The 21,887-nt window shown below is 38.3% G+C and overlaps 3 protein-coding genes and 1 long non-coding RNA gene across 5 annotated transcripts in view; all 4 read right to left on the bottom strand.

The window, feature by feature from the left end:
• LOC107656427 (dual specificity protein phosphatase 26-like) overlaps positions 1-1,301 on the bottom strand; it is a 2,632-nt gene extending 1,331 nt beyond the window's left edge. The window contains exons 1-3 of the mRNA XM_016444330.1: positions 1,270-1,301; positions 723-935; positions 245-456 (exon numbers count right to left, since the gene is read on the bottom strand). Coding sequence (XP_016299816.1) covers positions 245-456; positions 723-901 — 391 coding nt within the window. The 5' untranslated portion in view covers positions 902-935; positions 1,270-1,301. The remainder of the gene's footprint in view (positions 1-244; positions 457-722; positions 936-1,269) is intronic.
• Positions 1,302-3,292: 1,991 nt separating this feature from the next.
• On the bottom strand, positions 3,293-8,095 carry LOC107656360 (piggyBac transposable element-derived protein 4-like). Its single transcript, XM_016444207.1, has 3 exons — positions 8,030-8,095; positions 4,059-5,946; positions 3,293-3,931 (listed from the first exon to the last, which is right to left on the bottom strand). Exons 2-3 carry the CDS (start codon positions 5,925-5,927, stop codon positions 3,488-3,490), a joined length of 2,313 nt encoding a protein of 770 aa, XP_016299693.1. The 5' UTR covers positions 5,928-5,946; positions 8,030-8,095; the 3' UTR covers positions 3,293-3,487.
• A 1,240-nt stretch (positions 8,096-9,335) lies between these two features.
• LOC107658175 (piggyBac transposable element-derived protein 4-like) lies at positions 9,336-12,206 on the bottom strand. The gene is made up of 2 exons (XM_016446668.1): positions 11,217-12,206; positions 9,336-9,879 (listed from the first exon to the last, which is right to left on the bottom strand). Exons 1-2 carry the CDS (start codon positions 12,204-12,206, stop codon positions 9,436-9,438), a joined length of 1,434 nt encoding a protein of 477 aa, XP_016302154.1. The 3' UTR covers positions 9,336-9,435.
• Positions 12,207-13,010: 804 nt separating this feature from the next.
• LOC107658552 (uncharacterized) overlaps positions 13,011-21,887 on the bottom strand; it is a 12,697-nt gene continuing 3,820 nt past the window's right edge. For both annotated transcript variants that reach the window (XR_001630800.1, XR_001630804.1), the window contains exon 3: positions 13,011-13,332. This is a non-coding gene — a long non-coding RNA (uncharacterized LOC107658552). The remainder of the gene's footprint in view (positions 13,333-21,887) is intronic.

Below are 21,887 nucleotides of genomic sequence, written 5' to 3'. Positions count from 1 at the left end.
CCCCCCCCCCAATTTTGCTTCAAATAAAAGTTTGTAACATTGTGATTTGCTTTAACAAACCCATAGGAATTTTTATAGGAAAAAGGAATGGAAAAAAATACTTCCGGAACCAATGCTGATGAAAAAGTGAGTGGGAAATAATGCACTATATAGCATCACATAACATGTAAAACCCTTTTTGCTTTTGATTTTAATAAGACTGAGAAACTTCAGGTTGAAAGAAAAAGGCCCCTTATGAACTGACCTCCGGTACTAAGGGCTCTGTGAATGAACTCGGCTGCTGGGTAGAAGTTGACACTCATGTCGAAAGAGGGCAAGTCGTGGGCTTCAATGCCGTGATACGTGATGTTCATGCCAGCATAATACTCCGCGCCGCCTCTCCATTTGCTCTGAGCACAGTTGAGGATGTGCGTGATCCCGAGCTTGACGAGTTCTTTGCGGTTTGAGGCAATTTCTCTGCAAATTTAAGTGAGAAATTTGTACACAGTACAAAATATACTGGCAATTTCTAGTTTACCTATCTAAACAGGATAAAATTTCACTCTTTTACTGCTATTTCATGCTTTGTTAAATGCATTATTCAAAGCAAGGCATTTTATGATCCATGAAGTTACATATCTTTTTTTATTCAATACTAGTTTTTTGTATGAGCAACTAAAGCATAATCTTGTGTTCAGCATCCTGTATATGGCCAAAACTGCAGATATTCATGGGCTACTTACTGGTCACCTATGTAGAGTCGTGGCCACACTTCATCTGCATGATTACAGGCGGTTTTCCCAGTGTACAACAGACGCTCAAGTTCAGCAACAGTTAGTACAGGAGAGCCTTTCTCTGAGTCCTTTCTGCTGGGAGATCTGGAATTACTCCGTGACCGGGACAATCTGGACATAAATGCCATCTGGACTGGCCTTCAGTGGAGCTATAAAATAACACTGAAAATGTATACAAAATAAAAGTAACAGTTTAAAAAAAAAATTAAAGGGACAGTTAACCCCAAAATTAAAAATGTTGACATATTTTTCAGGTTAAACAAATAATCATTACTTATACTATCAAGAAAACAACCAATACAATTCTATTTTATATATTTACATTATCAAGAGTGTTGGGGGTAATGCATTGCAAGTAATGCAAGTTACGTAAACATATTACATTTTTAAGTAACTATTAAAGTAACGCATTACTTTTTAATTTAGAAGGAAATATCGGAGTTACTTTTTTCAAATAAGTAACTCCAGTTACTTTGTTTCCCATGTATTGACTTACAGCTCGTGTGTTGCCATGTTGAGAGAAATTGGGACTAAGTGCAGAGGCGTTGTGTGCACTTTGTGAACATGATGTTACTGTAGTTCTAGACTAAATGTCAACATGCATTTACTCATTTCACCTGCACAAAAACAGATTCAGTATTCCTCAAAATAAATAAAAACAGTCAAATGCAAACTCAAGACTATTATACAAACCTGCAATAATTAAATGTTAAATAAGACAAATACCATTTATGCATTTAAACCTATTTTATTAACCAGTGTCTTTGCTACTGACCTTCGATGATCCAATTCAACCTAATAAGCAAAAATGACACGTTTAATTTTTGTTATTGCTGCATAGTGTTGAACTTTCTTCTCCTGCGTCATATTCTTCATGCAATTTGCTTGAGCTGCACCCTCTACTGTACAGACATGGATTTACATTTCCTTCAGCCTGAGGCGTATTCATTTCACTTTTGTTGTGAAAGGGCTTTTACATTTCTAAAAGAATAATTTTTTTATATTAAAAACAAACAAGCAGATTTAAAAAGTAATGTAACACATTACTTTTAATATAAAGTATCTAAGTAACGCAGTTAGTTACTTTTTTTAGGGAGTAACGCAATATTGTAATGCGTTACTTTTAAAAGTAACTTTCCCCAACACTATTTATCAATGCAAGTAATTTTCAATGAATTACAACAAAGTACATTTCTCATCAGGTTAGTTCTTTCTAAGCATTTTTCCATTTATTGCAAAATAACCACACAATGGCACAAGTCGTATGCGATCATTCTGTGAGTTTTGCATCTTATTTTACATTTACATTTAGTCATTTAGCAGACACTTTTATCCAAAGCGACTTACAAATGAGGATAATAAAAGCAATCAAAATCAACAAAAGAACAATATGCAAGTGCTATGACAAGTCTCAGTTAGCCTAACGCAATACACATAGCAAGTTTTTTTTGTTTATTATATAATAAATAAAAAGAAAACAGATAGAATAGAAAAAGAATAGAGCAAGCGAGTGTCAGAGGCCTTTTTTTGCTTTTTGTTAATTGTATAATAAATATAAAAAAAACAAATCGAATACAAAAAGAGTGGAGAAGCTAGTGTTAGTTGTTTTTTTCTTAAAGAAAACAAGCAGTTAGTAAATTAATAGAGTGCAAGTCTTAAAGGGCAAGTTTTTTTTAAAGAATAGAATTAGAATGGAGAGTGCTAGAGTTAGAGGGTCAAGTATTCCGATTCTTGAAGATGGCTAAAGACTTGGCTGCTCAGATTGAGTTGGGCAGGTCATTCCACCAGGAGGGAACATTTAATGTAAAAGTCAGTGAAAGTGATTTTGTGCCTCTTTGGGTAGACACAATAATGCACCGTTTAATTTAAAGGCCTGAAGTTGGTCACTGTTAACAACCATTACAGAGGAGCGCTAGCAGGATTTTTTTTAGATTTATCCTTTTATGGTCTGAAACAGAAAGGTAATATGATATTACAACAACACCAGGGTGAGTAAATAAATATAATAAATAAATCTATTAAAAATAAATAATAATTATTTTGTTATTAAATAAATCATTTTTAAAGACACAGTAACACTAACTTCATTTAATAGGACTAAACTTATTTAAAAATATAAATAGACCTAATTTCTCTCCAAGTTACACCATTAATTTTCATATCAAACAAACACATTTTATATTACTTTAACTGCAGTAAGACCATACGCTTCATTCTGAAAAATCAGGCAAATATCATGTATGATTTTTGAACATCTGCCGTCATGACAATAACATGAAATTACAATTATAGCCAGTAGGTGGCGTTAGTGATCCACATGTTGGTCTATGATTTCAGTAACCCAATGCTCTATAATTTTGGAAATAAACTTAGGATATACTTAAAAAAAAAAAGAATATTTGTTGAAGATTTCCATTTTTAAATCCACTTTTGAAGTGTCCGTTTTTGCAGTGATGCCACATTTTGCTTACAAAGTGTTACAATGAAAAGACTTGAGTATACATAATTTTGTAGCCTATCATTTATTTAAAACATGAATACTTAGTAACTCTAATGCAGTAAACTAATAAAAAAAAGTCAACGAAACAAGGGGCAATAAACAGATTACACATTTTGCAATGGTAAACAAGTTAGTAAAGAAAACAAAAAGAAAAGATTGGTTTTAGTCATAAAACCAAGTAACAAACAGTACATAAGCAGTGGTTAAATCTTGTTTAAACCTTCTTGCTGCATTCTGGGCACTGAGCAGTCATAACAGCGTGTGACCCGCAAATGTATTTGTTACACTCACTGCACGTCAAACTTGTTTTTGTGTCCTTCTTTCGGTCACAGACCTGACACCTTTTCCTCTTGGCTGGGGTTACTGGTGCGAGATGAGTGGCTTTGACTGGCGAAGAGCTTGCTTGTGCTTCCATCACCATATTCTGAGAGGCTGGAGTGCGGGGAATATTTTCCCGTCTTTTCATGAGAGGAGCCACCAGAGCTTTCCCTAGCTCTTCCAGAAAGAGCCTCCTTCTATATTTCTTCCCTTTGTTCCATGAATGATTTATTTCCATCCACAGCACAAATGCATTGTAGGCAGAGACATCCAACATGTTGAAGAAAATCACCATGGGCCAACGTGTGGTCTTCCTTTGGCAGGTGTAAGTGGCAACAAGCTGCAAACAAAATGACACATACACACAACAACAAAGCTTTAGCTTATCAGCTGACATTTCATTTCACATTATATGTGGCATTTGGCCTTGAATAAAAACGAATAAATAATGCAAAGTAGCAAAATACCTTGTCAAGGTTGTCAACTCCGCCTTTGGTATGGTTGTAGTCTAGGATTATCTCTGGCTTCTTGTGGTCTTTGTCGCTTACTTTGTCATCTCTGTGGAAAGTGCTCATCAAAAGCACATTTGTATTTTTTCTGGGACAGTAGGACACAAGAGTGTGCGTATCAGTGAAGGCGAACATGGATGATAATGGTGCCCTGTCCTTCATTGACAGGAGCGCAGGTGGGAGCTCAGGCTTGTTTGATCTGACAGTTCCAATCATGGTCATTTTCCTTTGGAGCAGCTCCTGGCCGAGGGCGTACGAGGTGAAGAAGTTGTCACACGTGATGGTGTGTCCTTCTAGACCGTCTGTCATGTCCAAGACCACTTGCATTCCCTGGTTCTTTTCTGACTTGCCGTCGACAGCTTTGCCAGTGTAGATCTGCAGGTTCCACGCGTAGCTCGATCTGGCATCGCATGCCGCCCAGATTTTAATTCCATACTTGCCCGGTTTACTCGGCATGTATTGTTTGAAGGGACAGCGACCTCTGAAACGGACCAGGCACTTGTCCACAGTGACGTTTGGGCCTGGATTGTATAAGAGTCGCAGTCGTTGGACCCATTTATCCCAGATGTTCCTTACTGGTGCCAGCTTGTCTTTTTTCTGTTGGCTATACCTTTTGTCCTTTTTGTAAAAGAAGAAGACCCTTGACAAACTCTTAAAACTTTTCAGTGACATGGTAGCACGAAAAATTGGCCTTCCCGACTCAGCGTGCCATAAGCAATCCATGGCCTCATGGTGGGATCGATACACGCCTGCCAGAATCAACAGACCAAGAAAGGCCTGTAAGTCTGTCCAGTCCAGGTTCTTCCAGGTATCACCAAACACGCATTTCCCCTCTAAATTGGTCATTTCAATCAAAATCTGTCTAATATCATCTGGGAAAAACAATTCAAAGGTTGATCTTATGTCTTTAGCATTGGCACATGCCAACCTGGTTGGTCCAGGGGTCATTCTGATGATACGATGAGCTGGAAATCTCCCTCGTTGTCTCTGAGGAGTTTTTGAAGTCCACGATATGTTTCCGTTTTTAGACTGATAAGCCGTCTCTGTGTCAGCAGTGACCTCTGACTCTTCCTCTGACTCTTCTCCATCAGTAGAGTGGTAGTCTGGGTCAAACTCCATATTGTCCTCTGTTTCAGAAGCTTCATCAGAGAGCTCCACCTCCAGCTCTGCGTCTCCATCCAGATCCCTTTCCTCTTCTATCCATTCAGTACTTGTCGTACGTAGGGTCACATATTTTTTTTCTTCCATCCTGCCATCACTTGTCGTATGTTGGGCCACGTCTCTTTCCTCTTCCATCCCTCCATCACTTGTTGTATCTAGGGTTGAGTCTCTTTCCTCTTCCATTCCTCCATCACTTGTCGTATGTAGATTTGCGTCTCTTTCCTCTTCCATCCCTCCATCACTTGTCATACGTAAGGTTGCGTCTCTTTCCTCTTCTATCCCTGCATCAGTTGTCATATGTTGAGTTACGTCTCTTTCCACTTTCATCCCTCCATCACTTGTTACATGTAGGGTCTCATCCCTTTCTACTTTCATCCCTCCATAACTCATCATATAAAGAGTCTCGTTTGTTTCCTCTACCATCTCTTCATCACATGTCATATGTAGGGTTACATTTCTTTCCACTTTCATCCCTCCATCTCTCATCGTATGAAGAGTCCTGTCTCTTTCCTCTTCCATCACTTTATCACTTGTCTTACGTAGGGTTGTGTCTCTTTCCTCTTTCATAACTCCATCACTTGTCGTTTGTGGGGTCACGTCACTTTCTTCATCACTAAACTCAAATAGCAGAGCCAGGTTCTTCGCAACATTATGCTGTCTCTTCATTGTGCAGCTTCAGAATGAACTGCAAGCAAGGTCCAAGGAAGCCACATTTATAACCTTACAGTAAAACATGTATTTAAAACCACTTTGGGAGGACATTTTGCTGTCCTTACTATGAAATTAAAAGCTCATAAATGGGCCAGATTATGCTTTTCTTTAAAGGGATAGTTCACCCAAAAATGAAAATTCTATCATTAATTACTCGCCCTCATGTTGATCCAAACCCGCAAGACCTTCGTTCATCTTCGGAACACAAATTAAGATATTTTTGATGAAATCCGAGAGCTCTCTGACCCTCCATAGACGGCAAGGGTACTACCACGGTCAATGCACAGAAACGTAGCAAGGAGATCGGTAAAATAATCCATGTGACATCAGTGGTTCAATCGTAATTTTACGAAGCTACGAGAATACTTTTTGTGTGCAAAGAAAACAAATAACATTACTCAACAATTCTTCTCCTCTGCGTCACCCTGGTGCCATTTTGAAGAGTATCACGACGCATGTGTTCTTTGCGCACAAAAAGTATTCTTGTAGCTTCGTAAAATTACAATGACAGAATTTTCATTTTTGGGTGAACTATCCCTTTAAATCTAATGATTTGCACAGGTTTGTGTGATAGTTAAGTTCATTATACCGCCCTCCTCACACATAATTAAACAGATTTTGAAATATAAATTAGAGATAAATGGTTAGGTGTGTTCGATTTATGCAGCGCTTTGCAAACTGATCAGCATCTAACCTGAAGGAGTGCATACTGGTTAGAATTACTGTCCGACTTGAGACAATGCAGACGTTGTGTCACCCACTTCATTGGCATTTAAATAGTTTTGGCTTATTTTGAACTTTATTCTTGTACATACAGGCACTGTATTAAGCAATACATCAAGTACGGAATGAAAAGTGTTCAACATCTATGCATAGAACAAATATTGCATCTAATCCACTTCATCTAATATAGTATGCAAACACCACACAAGCATCACTATAGGAAGTACATAGTGCCCAATTTTACATCTGTTTTCAACACCTCCCCCCACTGCAAGCAGCAAATCTCAAGTGGTGCTCACTGCAGAGCCAAATAGGTCAAATGGGTGGAGCTTGACCTAATCCAGCTCCACCTATGTGGACCTAATGGGTGGAGTTTGATCTAGCTATGTTTAGAGATGGGTAAGGGTTAGGGACGTCACGCGCTACCCATTGGCTGAGCAGCACCTTTTGGCAAATCTTGCTGATCAGTTAAATCAGGGGTGTCCGAACTCGGTCCTGGAAGGCCGATGTCCTGTAGCGTTTTGCTCCAACTTGCCTCAACACACCTGCCTGGAAGTTTCTAGTATGCCTAGTAAGAGCTTGATTAGCTGGTTCAGGTGTGTTTGATTAGGGTTGGAGCTAAACTCTGCAGGACACCGGCCCTCCAGGACCGAGTTTGGGCACCCCTGGGTTAAATTAAGCTGCAGCCAAAGTTGAACACACCGATATTAACATTTTAGACATTAACCAAACGTCACGATTGTTCTAAGCCAATGAGCGATTCTCATTGTTCTTTTAAAAACTGTGGCTGCCTTGCAGTACATTTACAGTTAAATTTTAACACACGTCAAGGTGACATCACTGCAAATCAGATATATGACAACATTATGATGCTTTTAAGGTGGGAAAATATTTTTTTGGACAACATTTAATAAAAATGCCATGTTACTGTGTTATACCGTCATTCATTTCTTTGTTTGTGTCCTGCATTTTGCCAGATTGGTCGATTTTATTTTACAATTTGTTTACGAATTGCTCTCTTGTATTCCACCGGGAAGGCGAAAATTGTTCTTTTTTTCTTTTTATAGCGACAACATTTTGTGTGTATGTAAATGGTTAAAAGTGACCAGGTAGGAAGTTGTACCTGCTTACAATGACCGAACGGAACCGGGAGGGTTAAAACAAACAAAATGGCAGCAGCTGGAATGTGAAAAGATCTTTGCAAATAAGTAACGTTATATCAGATGTATTTTATTTTTGTGTAAAACGATGAAACGCATCATGACGTTCGAAAATCGCTTACTAAACAATAAACGTCGGTGAGGAATTCAAATCAGGCTTTGTGTGCATCTTACCTTAAGAAGGCGTTTCGAGTTGGACACAAATCCTGTACGGACTCCTTTGGTTTCCTGGTCTTCGCGTGTGTTGCAGAAGCTCTCGGTCTGCGCGAGGAACACAGATGCATGTGATTAGCACGCAACACGAGCGCTGCATTCAGACGGAAACATCCATGTGTTGGTTACTGCAAAATCTACTGTCTATTGTCTACTCGAGATCAATGGTACTGATACGTCCGTATTATTGTAATAGATCAGTACAGCAGCAGTCCTCGTGTCCAGCGCATGCGCCCTCTGGTGATGCACATGCACAGTCATGCAGATGTTGCACACAACGGAATCATATCTGAAGCATATTTTCGATACTCCCCGAATTTTCGATGAGGGATTTTGTGAATATGCACACGACAATATTTCAATCAAAAACGGACACTTTGAAATCAATACCGTCACGGGCTTTTTTTATTTTATTTCTTTTAATGTAAACTGAAGCGGTTGAATATTGGTTTCAATTACACACATCTGTAAGCTGAATAAGGCGCAAATGAAGCATCTATGCATACAAATAACGACTTTATAAATACGTATCTATACTTTTACTCAAGTACTTGATTTGTGTACTTCGTCCACCACTGATAATAGTTGATTGTATCAGCAGCAGCCAAAGCTACAGACTGCATGTTCATAATACAGTGTGCAAACCTGTGCACATGTACCTGGAGTTTACTATGAGACGATGTGTTACTATCAGAAACATGGCTGAAATGCATCTGGTATAGAAATACCAGCTGAAATAGAAAACTAAAATAGTAAAACTAAAATATTGTACATTTATATTTTAAATTTGAATGAATAATAATAAAATACAAATCATGAAGGTGGTAGTTCCTCAGTCCCCATTTAAGGACCCATGCATATGGAAATTGTATAACATAAAAGAGTTTCATAATATGTAATGCATGAATAAATGAATGAATTACATAATTTAACCATCAGGCACTGATCATTACAGAGTCTTCCTAGTCATGACTGGATTCTTTTTTAATGTAATGTAGTAAATGCACTTCATTAAACTGAAAAATTTGGAAAATATATATGCATTTGAAACACCTGCATGATAATGGCATGAAATAATTATAACCAGTAGATGGAAGTAGTGGTCCACACATGATGGTCTGACACATTATGTTAACACTTTTAGTGTTAAAATGACAAGACACAGAGCACACATTATTTTGTAGCCTTTCATTTATTTCAAACATCAATATTCAGTAACTAATGAAGTAAACTAATAAAAATATCAAGGAAAAAAAGCAATAAACAAAATTTGCAATGGCAAACAAGTTAGTAAAGAGAACAGCAGGAAAATAACTACTATAAAAAACTGTGTAACAAACAGCGCATAAGCCATGACTAAGTCTTGTTTAAACCTTCTTGCATGCGTAGCAGTAAGAAGCTATAATAGCATGTGACCTGCAAATGTACATGTTACACTGACTGCACATCATACTAGTTTTTGTGCCCTTCTTTGACTCACAGACCTGACACTTTTTCCTCTTGCTGTGGCTTGATACTGGGGAGGAGCCCGGTTTTTTGGCTGTAGAAGAACATGCTCTTGCTTCCATCACCATATTCTGAGAGTCTGGCGTGCGGGGAGAGTAATGCCGTCTTTTCATGAAGGGAGTCACCAGAGCTTCCCCTAGTTCTTCCAGGAAGACCCTCCTTTTAATGCTTTTCCCTTTGTACCATGAAGGATTTATCTCCGTCCACAATACAAATGCATTGTAGGCAGAGACGTCCAACATGTTTAAGAAAATGACCATGGGCCAATGAGATGTCTTCCTTTGGCAGCTGTAAGTGGCAACAAGCTGAAAGTGAAATGACAAGCAAAACATTTACATGGTGTGCATCTGGCAGATGCTTTTATCCAAAACACTGTATTCAAGGTATACATTTACATTTGATCAGTTACTGCTTTGATCTTATCATTGCTTTAGCTCACCAGCTGACAATTCAATTCACTTTATTTGTGCCATTTGTTCTTACCCCCGGTTTCACAGACAAGGCTTAAGCCTAGTCCAAGACTAAAATGTAAGTCTGTGCTGTTTCAATTTAAGGTGAGAGACTGCAGGTGAATAGGGTAAAAAAATTAACTAATAGTTATCGCCTTACTTACCCAGTTGATTCATTACTTTGATAATCGCAAAAAAAATTTGTATTCCAAGTTTTCTAAATATGCAGGTTAGGTATAAATATGCAAATAAGGCATTATTTAATGAAATATGCACTAATTCAAATAAAATTTCTAGTACAAAAATCTGAACACTGAATGAAGTCAGTTTCAAAATTCTTAGGAGGGAATTTGGGGTATCTAATTTTTGTCACTTGACTGATAATTCAGAAAACACATAGAACAGACAGAAAACAATATATGTTCACAATTGTTTGGGGGATAAAAGTAATAAATATAAAAAATATAAAGTAAAATAATATAAAATGTATATAATCAAGAAAATTATATATGAACAAATCCCTCTGTAAACACCTTCAGGATATAGACAGGAATAAAAATGTAAAGTTTGGTGTGTGTAAGGGCTACTGAAGTGGAGATTTATGGCCCAGTGTAGGAGAAAAAACTCATTTTGAGAAAACGGCCTTTAAAAATATGCATTTTAATTGAAATCTATTGACACAAATAGATAAAGTACTATAAAAGAAACACTTAACAGTGTCTTTTGGATGTTTTCTTTCCACTAGTCTGAAAAAACACTTTATGAAAAACCAAAAAGGCCAAAATCTCAAACTTGACAGGTGCATGAAAAAACAGTGTTTTTGCCTGCAGTGTCTCCCCTTAAAGAAACTTCCACTGACTGATCTTAAAATATATCAGTGCCGTTGTTTTATCTCAAGATGCACACCAGTAATGTTTTTTTTCTAAGGCATGTTTATAAAAAAAATTATTTAAATGTCCTTATTGAACTATGGCCTAATCCTGGCTTAGTCTAAGCCCTGTCTGTGAAACCAGGCTTTAAAATCCAAAAGAAACAGAAGTAGCGACCAATCTTTTCTTACATATTGTGACGTATGTCCGATTGTAATAAATTATTGATAAAGAAAAAAGATTTATAATTAGCATTTAAAAATAGATATGGTTCATTTTCACTTCATGCAGAAAATGTCTAAATAATACAAAGTAGTAAAATACCTTGTCAAGGTTGTCAACTCCGCCTTTGGTGTGGTTGTAGTCTAGGATGATCTCTGGCTCCTTCTGATCTTTGTCGCTTACTTTGTCATCTCTGTGAAGCGTGCTCATCAAAAGCACATTTTTCTTTTTTCTGGGACAGTAGGACACAAGAGTGTGCGTATCAGTGAAGGCGAACATGGATGATAATCGTGCCCTGTCCTTCATTGACAGGAGCGCAGGTGGGAGTTCAGGCTTGTTTGTTCTGACGGTTCCAATCATGGTCATTTTCCTTTGGAGCAGCTCCTGGCCGAGGGCGTACGAGGTGAAGAAGTTGTCACACGTGATGGTGTGTCCTTCTAGACCATCTGTCATGTCCAAGACCACTTGCATTCCCTGGTTCTTTTCTGACTTGCCGTCGACAGCTTTTCCAGTGTCGATCTGCAGGTTCCACGCGTAGCTCGATCTGGCATCGCATGCCGCCCAGATTTTAATTCCATACTTGCCTGGTTTACTCGGCATGTATTGTTTGAAGGGACAGCGACCTCTGAAACGGATCAGGCACTCGTCCACAGTGATGTTTGGGCTTGGATTGTATAAGAGTCGCAGTCGTTGGACCCATTTATACCAGATGTTCCTTACTGGTGCCAGCTTGTCATGTTTCTTTTGGTCCAGCGCTTCATCTCTTTTATAAAAGCAGAAGACCCTTGACAAATCGGTAAAAGTCTTCAGTGACATGGTAGCACGAAAAATTGCCCTCCCCGATACACTGTGCCATAAACTATGCATGGCCTCATGGTGGGATCGATACACGCCTGCCAGAATCAACAGACCAAAAAAGGCCTGTAAGTCTGTCCAGTCCAGGTTCTTCCAGGTAGCACCAAACACACGTTTCCCCTCTAAATTGGTCATTTCAATCAAAATCCGTTTAATATTATCTGGGAAAAATAATTCAAAGGTTGATCTTATGTCTTCAGCATTGGCACATGCCAACCTTGTTGGTCCAGGGGTCATTGTCATTCTGATGATACGATGAGCTGGAAATCTCCCTCGTTGTCTCTGAGGAGTTTTTGAAGTCCACGATATGTTTCCGTTTTTAGACTGATAAGCCGTCTCTGTGTCAGCTGTGACCTCTGACTCTGACTCTTCCTCTGACTCTTCTCCATCAGTAGATTTCCGTTTTTAGACTGATAAGCCGTCTCTGTGTCAGCTGTGACCTCTGACTCTTCCTCTGACTCTTCTCCATCAGTAGTGTGGTAGTCTGGATCGAACTCCGTATTGTCCTCGGTTTCAGAAGCTTCATCAGAGAGCTCCACCTCCAGCTCTGCGTCTCCATCCAGATCCCTTTCCTCTTCTATCCATTCATTACTTGTCTCATGTAGGGTTGCATCTGTTTCCTCTTCCATCCCTCCATCATTTTTCTTACGTAGAGTTGTGTCTCTTTCCTCTTCCATCCCTCCATCACTTGTTGTATGTAGGGTCGCATCTGTTTCCTCTTTCATCCCTCCATCATTTGTCTTACGTAGAGTTGTGTCTCTTTCCTCTTCCATTCCTCCATCACTTGTCTGTAGGGTCACATCTGTTTCCTCTTCCATCCCTCCATCATTTGTTGTCTGTAGGGTCACATCTCTTTCCTCTTCCATCCCTCCATCATTTGTATTATGTAGAGTTGTGTCTATTTCATTTTCCATCCCTCCAACACTTGTTGTATGTAGGGTCACATCTGTTTCCTCTTCCATCCCTCCATCACTTGTCTTACGTAGGGTTGTGTATCTTTCTTCTTCCATCCTTCCATCACTTGTTGTATGTAGGGTTGTGTCTATTTCCTTTTCCTTCCCTCCATCACTTGTTGTCTGTAGGGTCGAGTCTCGTTCCTCTTCCATCCCTCCATGACTTGTACATAGGGTCGTGTCCCTTTCCTCTTTCATCCATTCATCCCTTGCCATATGTAGGGTTGTGTCTATTTCTTTTTCCACCCCTCCATCATTTGTATGTAGGGTCACCTCTCTTTCATCTTCTATTCCTCCATCACTTGTCGTATACAGGGCTGTGTCTCTTTCCTCTTCACTGGACTCGTATAAATGAACCGGGGACTCCACATCACTAAACCGTCTCTTCATTTGTACAGCTACAGAATGACCTGCAAGCAAAGTTCAGGGAAGTCACATTTATAATTTTATTTGTTACACTTGATAGAGTCAAATATCCTCTAATATTAAAATAACTAGATCCTTAAATCTAGTAATGGGCACAGCACATGTTTGTGTGATAGTTAGGTTTAACAGATATTAGCTGGCTATGAAAATAAGAATAATGGAAGCCTACGAAATGTCCTCGTGAAAGTAGTCAAACTTGTTGTTCTTTGTTGCACATAAAGAGGATGGTTTTGAAATATTGCTTTTGAAATATTTTTAGTTTAATAAAGACAAATTCTGTAATGATTAAAATCACATATTCTGAGGTTGGGGGTGGCTTGAAGGCAGATCAAAGGGCATCTGTTTGTCTGTTTAGATTTGAATTTTTGACTGTTGGAGCTGTCTTGGCTCATTTGACAATTCCATTCTTCCATTCGACCATAAAGCCTAGTTCAGACAGTCAGCCCAAATCCAATTTTGTGCATATCCAGAAACTGAATCTGATTTGAATAACTGACTGTCCAGATAATGTATTGCAACTGTTCATATCTGATTTGTATGTCCATAAGCTCTCTTTCATTTTACAGAATGTGCGTTTGTTTCTATGGCAATGCCGTTGCGTTGTTATGCCTACGCTAAAAAAAAACAATAACAGCAATACGGTACATTCACACGGGGCGTCAGCATCAACGCCTCTCGTTTACTTTAAAAGGAGTGACATCAAGCGTTGCCGAACTGAATTGTGGGTCTGTCGCATCACATCACTGGCATTGCTCACGGCAGACGTTGAAAACTTTTCAAGCGCCAACGTAGGCGTCAGCCAATCAGCCTTATGCAAATACCCTAGCGCAGACGCTAGCCAATCCCATTCATGCAACACCAGAAAAGTAATGTGATTGGCTGTTGTCACTATGGCGGTCGCGTCAGCACCAAGCTTCAGACTAGAGACCTGCGCGGGACGGATTTTTCAGTCCCGCTCCAGCAAGGTTCTGTCCTGCTCCCAGCCTCCCGCAGAAATATATATTATCTTGTCCCGCTCCCGCCCGCGACATTTATGTTTTGCCCTGCTCCCGCCCGCATAAAAGTAATCTATATAGATTTTTTTCAGTACATTGAAGAAATTTACATGAAATGGTTCTGTAACATCGAAGCATAAACGCTCCCGAAAAAATATTTATTTAGGCTATAGCATCAACATTCACAAACCACTGTTATTTTTAACAGAAAAGCAAGCATGGGCTGCTGCGTGCATGGTTTGGCATGGCAGAATGCCAGCAAACAGCGCTCCCTTTATTATCACTAAAAGCTGACATCTCAGTTCATCGCAATATCATAAAGCTCTGTTATAACACAACGAACATATGCACAATGAATCTTTCACAATGTCTACACTTCGTGTGTTAAAATGAGAGGATTCATGAGCACGCAAATTTCAGCACTGCAGTGAGTGGATTAATCACCTCTGACTGGCCATTGCATTCGAGAAATCAACAGCTATGCCTGTGATTGGCTACATTGCGAGACGCTTTAAAGACGTGTTATAAATAGAAACTGCTTAGCTTGTGCATGTACTGTAAATCATTTTAATGTTAATATTAGTTGTTCTTTTTGCTTTTGTGCAACAGATAAATAACAATTTATGTTTTTAGACATTTAATGTGTAAATATTTCTATTTTGCGGGAGTCCCGTGAATCATTTTATTCTCCCGCATTCTGCACGAATCTCTACCTGCGCCGCACCCGCATTCACCCATCAAGTGTTGTCCCGCGCCGCACCCTGTTGCGTTGGGTCCCCCAGGTCCCATGGGAGCAGGCCCGCAACCTTTGGGTTACGAGTCCGACTCTCTAACCATTAGGCCACGACTTCCCCAAATATATAGATGTGCATTAGGCGCGGACACACGAATGGTTGCGGTTTACGGTGTTTATTACCACAACAACCGTCCGTGTTGGAACGTGCTTTTTGTGTATCCTGCTTGAAGGAGACGAAAATATTATGCATCTGAAGCTGTAATTAAATATTGAGAAACAGTGCATGTGTATTATATGTTTATAATTGTTTTAAATGCCGTTTACTCATTTATGAGAAGGAACCAAGTAGAGGACACATACGCAGTTACTTTTTTGGCTGATATAATCCTTAGGTGTGTAAATCAATGTATAATTGTCTTTTCATTATTTTTTCAGTTTTATTTAAATTTGTAGTTAATATAACTAAATGTATTTTAAAGTTTATAATTAGACAGCCTTTGCACAAAGGCTTACGCTGGTAACTCATCAGTGGACTTTCCCCGTCAACATAGGCTATATTTTTTCACACCTTTCTCATTCTATATTTCTGACGTTCCAAAACGCCTCCTACTGGCAGAGAATGAATGTTCATTTTCAATAATCCAGTCTGTAGTTTTTGTTCAGACCAATGCGAAAATCCACCCACATTACCCCGTTTTAAATTAATATAATAATTTATACTTCTGACTCACCTCTGGTTTAAACGCTCAATTGTGAGGTTTATCATTTTATAATTTATTTTGTTTGTGTGAAAACCTGTATCTCAACTGTAAATCAGTTGCTATTTCGTGGTCTACAACATGAAAGAAATCCATTATAACATGTACATGAAAAATGTAGAAACATTGGACACAACTATGGGGCACCATTGTGCAGCAGCAAGCATCACAAGAAAAAAGGATCCTCAAGGTGGATCTAGGAAAATGTGTGCAAATGTACAGGGGCCCCATTCCTATATTTTGCCTGGGGCCCCCAATTCACTAAATCCACCCCTGTGTGGGAGTGCAGGTCTCTACTTCAGACATGCCCTCAAGCGTCAACGCCGATGCCCCATGTGAATGTACCGATACAGTTTGCAATACACATGTTGCCTTCGCGCTGGATTAGGGTAAACGTACCTATTAAGCTCACCAAAATCTACATTGAGACATTTTTAGTGCACGAGATATTGGTTTCAGTATAAAAAGTTGTTAAAGTAAAATATTAATCTCTCACACAAAAATATTTAATTTTATTTTAAATGGTTAAAAACAGAATACTTGTCTGTGCGACAACGGTAAACACTGTATGCAGTGGAGATTAGCACTGTATTTGCATTGTGCCTCATAATTCACTGCTAGCATGATGGCCATTCATTTTAGTATTACTGGAGATCATACTAGAGACTTACTCAATATGCCTGTGAATGTAACTATATAACAACTTAAAGCCATAGCTCATCCAAAAACAGCAATTCTCTCCCCATTTACTCACCCTCAAGTTATTCCAAAACTGTATGACTGATATTTTGAAAAACACTAGGGTCAAAAAACATTGGAATCCATTGACTTTTTAATCCATTTGACTTCAAAATAAAAAATCACTGAGACTGTCGACATTGTTCAAAATATCTTCTTTTGTAGTAGGAAAGTCATACAGGTTTGGAACAACATGAGGGTGAGTAAATGATGTTGTACTTGTTTATTGAACTATTGTAAAAAAAAAAAAAAATAGCACATTTGTAATCATGGTAATTCTTGGAGAAAAAAACGGCACTCTTTGTTTGATATTGATTAACAATATGAAATGGTATAAATATACATTTTCTGCCATCATGTCATGAATTTGTGATAATTTTAAATGTATTGTAGACTGAATCATGCAGTGAAAGAACGAACTCTAAATGCGCACGCGCACTAGTTTAAACTTGACGTAATGTATGCGTGCACTCTGTAGGGGTGTTTTGAAAGGTTTTTGCAAAATACTCGATAACATCAAATCGCACATCGTTAAAACAACGATTAAGATATTATCGCAGACGATATATATCGCACACCCCTAGTACAAAATAAAAGCATTTAAAAGCAAACTCCCTGATTAAACATTAAAGTACACTAGTGCGATCAACTGTGTAAATTTTCATCAGTTTTTATTTAATATTGTGAAAATTATTCATAAATAATGCTTTTTTCACTCAAAAAATGAGGTGCCTACTCTCAGATAAATGAGGCCTATGATTAATTAGAAGCAAATATAAATACAAAACCAGTCCTAAATGAAAGAAAAGAATTTGACAAAAAGACTGAATCCAATATTTGGTGATAATATAACATAATGAGTGATTTATAAGCAATTTTTTGAGGCTGGGTCATTTTTGACCGGGAACACCACAAGTGTGACTTTGTGCCATTTTGTACAAAATAAAAGCCTTTCAAAACAAACTCCCTGATTAAACATTAAAGCACACTAGTGTGATAAACAGTGCAAATTTTTACTTTTTTTTTGTTTGACCAGGAACACCACAAGTGTAACAAGGTGAAAAATCTCCCCCAAAAAAGTATGAAAATGATCAAATTTTTTTTTAGAAGTAGTTATACCCTTTGTGAACAAAGTCACTAAATTTCAGTCCAATGCGATAACATTAAGTAGTATTTTCGGGAAAAAGAAAATCTTCTTGGGGCAAAAAGGCCCCGAACACCACATGATAAGCACATTGCAACATCTAGACTAGTCCACGTAAGTAACACATTGTGACGAGTGGGGGCGGGGCTAAATGTAAAGTCCAGTTTAAATGTAAAGTCGGTTTATGAAGTATTTACATAGACGTTCAATGTGGAAGAGCTTAAAGAGATCACACTGAGCTTAATTGGAGCAGCAACAATTTTTTATAAATTTCATGTAATTTATTAAAATTACAAGATTTTGCAAAATAAATAATCTAGGTCATGTATTAAGTTCATACATATTTTATTATGAACAACTATTATTAACAATATCTATGAAATTATACTTTTTCTTATTGATGTCACACTGAAGCTGTGTGATTTTCATAGTAGTGTACCCTTTAAGCTCACCTTACAATAATATGAAATCTTTAAAAATTACAGCTGTGTAAAACCACAGACCAGCAATAAACTGTAAATTTATAATATTATGGATTTAAAAATACAAGCCAGTAATGCCTGTGAAGTAATATATTAGCATAGCACACAATCTTATACAGCTAGTCTGCTAACTGTATTCTGTGCATCTGTGTTGATGTTCTTTTGGGTCTAACTGTAATTATTTCCCACATCCAAGTTCCAGGTTATAATATGCAAGAGTCTGAACATTAATCTCTTAATTTTACAGTAAGTAGTGAAACTTACCCAAAATAAAGGCTCAAACGTCTAAAAAATGCACATTTAAGGGGCTCCTCTTTAGGTGAAAGTTTTCAGACAGCTTTCAAAATGGCTATCAGACAGTGTGAACACATGGAGTCTCATATCCCAGTGTGCACTGATCTGATTGATTTGAAATTACAGGAGGTATATAAGAACAAACACATCAGTTAGTTAAGACATCAAGTATAATACATTATTTTGTCTTTTTATAATCTGAGCTCAAATGTGAAAGTGTGCTTAATAGGTACGTTTACCCTATTCGTCTTGTGAGGCAGCGGCAGAAACGCAGGAAGCTGGAATGTGCAGCTTTATTCCATGCTGCCGTGTCCGATGCGTATAGCTACTAGCAGTATATTGTATTTTCCACTTGACTTGCGGTTCACAACAGCACAAGCTTGTTTCTGCAAAGACGTTTATTATGTTTTCTACAAAATCGTCTTACCTTTTACATTTCACGTAGCGTGAGGATGTGAAAAAGCTACGCTAAATCCGATCTGACCGGTAAGATTGAAACTGATTTCCAGGAATGTGATTTGAATAGGATTTCAAAACACATGCGAATGTAGCTCGAAATGGATTTGCTCAAATCAGATTTCATGTAGTTCGTAGAAGTTCAGATTATCTAAATATGATCAGATTTCAGTCGGTTTTGCACAAAAATCGGATTTGGGCTGACAGTCTGAACGAGGCTTAAGTGGACTGCAAAGTGGACTTCACACAGGGTATTAAAGTAAAAAGTAAAAAAGCCCAAGATGAAGCCCGTGCATCACTTTCAGGTATGTCCATAACTTTTTTGGCTATTGACGTTAATAATGTTTATTAACATTAATTCATGTTTTAATTATCATACGATGAGCTCATTGACGACTTCGCCTCCAGAAAAAGCAGTAGTGTGCCTAGTAGTGTGAAATTTGGAATGCTCTTAAGGAAATAATCAAAAAGTTGAAAATAAAGTATCAGGTAGGGTTAGGGTAGGTGTAGGTGTACACTCTTACCAGCACTCACACACATCATTAACACATCTCTCCTCACAGACACCTTCCCCACTGCATTCAAGCAGGCTCGGGTAACCAGAAGTCTGAGATCCGCTAGTGAGCGATGCCTCGTGGTACCATCACAGAGAGGCTCAAAATCACTTTCCAGAACATTCTCGTTCATCATTCCTGGCTGGTGGAATGATCTTCCCATCCCTATCCGGAATGCTGAATCCCTGACAATTTTCAAGCGACAGCTTCAACGCTACTTGACTTCATCTTAAATAAAAAAAAAATAAAAAAAACTTTGTCTTTCGCTTTATTATTCCTTCCCGTTCTAGCTTGTACTTAATTGAACAATGCCTAAAACTTGGTATTACAAGCACTTCCTGTGTCTGTTTGCCTCTTTAAGAAGAATCGCTTTATGTATTCCCCAATTGACCTATCGTAAGCCCCGCCCCCAGTGGTGGCTCCTGCCAATTCTCTCAGGGGGGGACAAATGTTTGCATGATTAATGAGCATAGGTCGCCCATTCAATTGATAAATTAACGGCTAGTTAAAGATGTAAAGGAAACTGAACTACTATAGTATTAATTAAAAATAAACCGACTCTAACATTCAATCTCTTGCTCTCCTTATGTTTCTATATGCGTGTTAACGCAATTCAGCAGCAAATGAAGACTGAAGCCAGGATGTGGTTTTCCAAAAAACATTTTACTTCAATTTAAGTGTAATAAGAAATAATTGAAGTCACATAAATCACTATTTACACAACTCACTTATATTACACTGCTCATTTACAACATTACTCACTTATATTACACAGCTCATTTGTATTACACTGCTCACTTATATCACATTACTCACTTATATTAACGTTACTTTACTCACTTACACTGCTCACTTACATTACACTGCTTACTTGCATCACACTGCTCACTTATATTACATTACACCTGTAGTTGTCCATGTGATGTCTGTCACGCTCTCCGGATGGAACAAAATGCAGGGGTAGCAGAATAGAGTGTTAGCTACTTCGCAGCCCGCTAGCCATTTTTTCCGCTCATACCACGTCCTCGAAAATCACCTACCCGGGAAAATCACCCGTTTATACAACTTCCCGCTCTTTGTAGATACTTGTTTGATATTTAAATTTGGTCTTGGTGTTCCGAATTCTTTAATTGCCAATTTATCCTTATTGCTACGACGACTGAATGGTATTTCTTTCAATGACACGATAGAATTAATCTGCGCTGAGGTAACGTTCGCCAAGATGTCGATCAAGTTCAACTGACAACTGAATTTGAGTTAGCGTAGCTGTCCCCGTCTCTCTTTTTTTTTGTTTTTGTTTTTTTTTTCACATTTGATAAAGATATTAAAGTAGTTTTTCATTTTTTTCTTGTTGTTAAAATTCAAAATAGCTTTTAAATATTATTGGATGTCACTGTTCCCACCAATCCTTGCACAAGTTAAGGTTACGCATGATGACGAAAGCACGTTAGTGCTAGCCCTCCTGGAACTCATAGAGATTGCATTGCAGTGCCTGCAGTTCGAAAAAAATGATCTTTGTATGGAAGTCTATGAGAGCACTCGGGGCGATTCTCAGTCTGACAGAAATCGCCCAAAAAGGGGCGGTACTACACAAAACGCGACTCGACGCTGATTGGACTATTTAGGTCTAGAACAAACAGTGAAAGCAAGCGTAACACTGTGGTTGAATGTGAAAGAAAAAAATCCCTCCCTTTCGCGCTTTGGTGGTGCATCACCCAATTGCCCTAATGGAGAAACCGCCCCTGCCCGCCCCCCTTAGTTACTGTTGCTCACTCAGACAAACAAACGGAGTTGCTCACTGTCTTACAATGACAGCTGTCAGTGAAAACCTTCTTCCGAGGTGTGCAACTGATACTCGACTGCCATTGGCTCATCTGCGTTCGAGGGGAGGGGCTTACCGATAGGTCAATTGTAAGTCGCTTTGTATAAAAACGTCTGCAAAATGACTAAATGTAAATGTAGGGAGTGCTTTATTGTCCCAATAAGGTGACATCCATTTTTTAATTTGAATTAAAATTATCATTTAAACTCAAAACGTTATTATTGCATACTGTTTTATAATTTACTACTATATCGAGGTACAGATAATTGCCACTATTTGCATTAAAGGGATACTCCACCCCAAATTGAAAATTTTGTCATTAATCACTTACCCCCATGTCGTTCCAAACCCAAAAAAGCTTCATTCGTCTTCGGAACACAATTTAAGATATTTTGGATGAAAACCGGGAGGGCTTGTGACTGTCCCATTAACTGCCAAGTAAATTACACTGTCAAGGCCCAGAAAAGTATGAAATACATCGTCATAATAGTCCATCTGCCATCAGTGGTTCAATCTGAATTTCATGAAGCGACGAGAATACTTTTTGTACGCAAAGAAAA

This window comes from Sinocyclocheilus anshuiensis, unplaced genomic scaffold (assembly GCF_001515605.1).
Source record: "Sinocyclocheilus anshuiensis isolate Anshui unplaced genomic scaffold, SAMN03320099.WGS_v1.1 scaffold269, whole genome shotgun sequence".
Classification (NCBI taxonomy): Eukaryota; Metazoa; Chordata; class Actinopteri; order Cypriniformes; family Cyprinidae; genus Sinocyclocheilus; species Sinocyclocheilus anshuiensis.
This window is presented reverse-complemented; position numbering and strand designations above follow the sequence as displayed.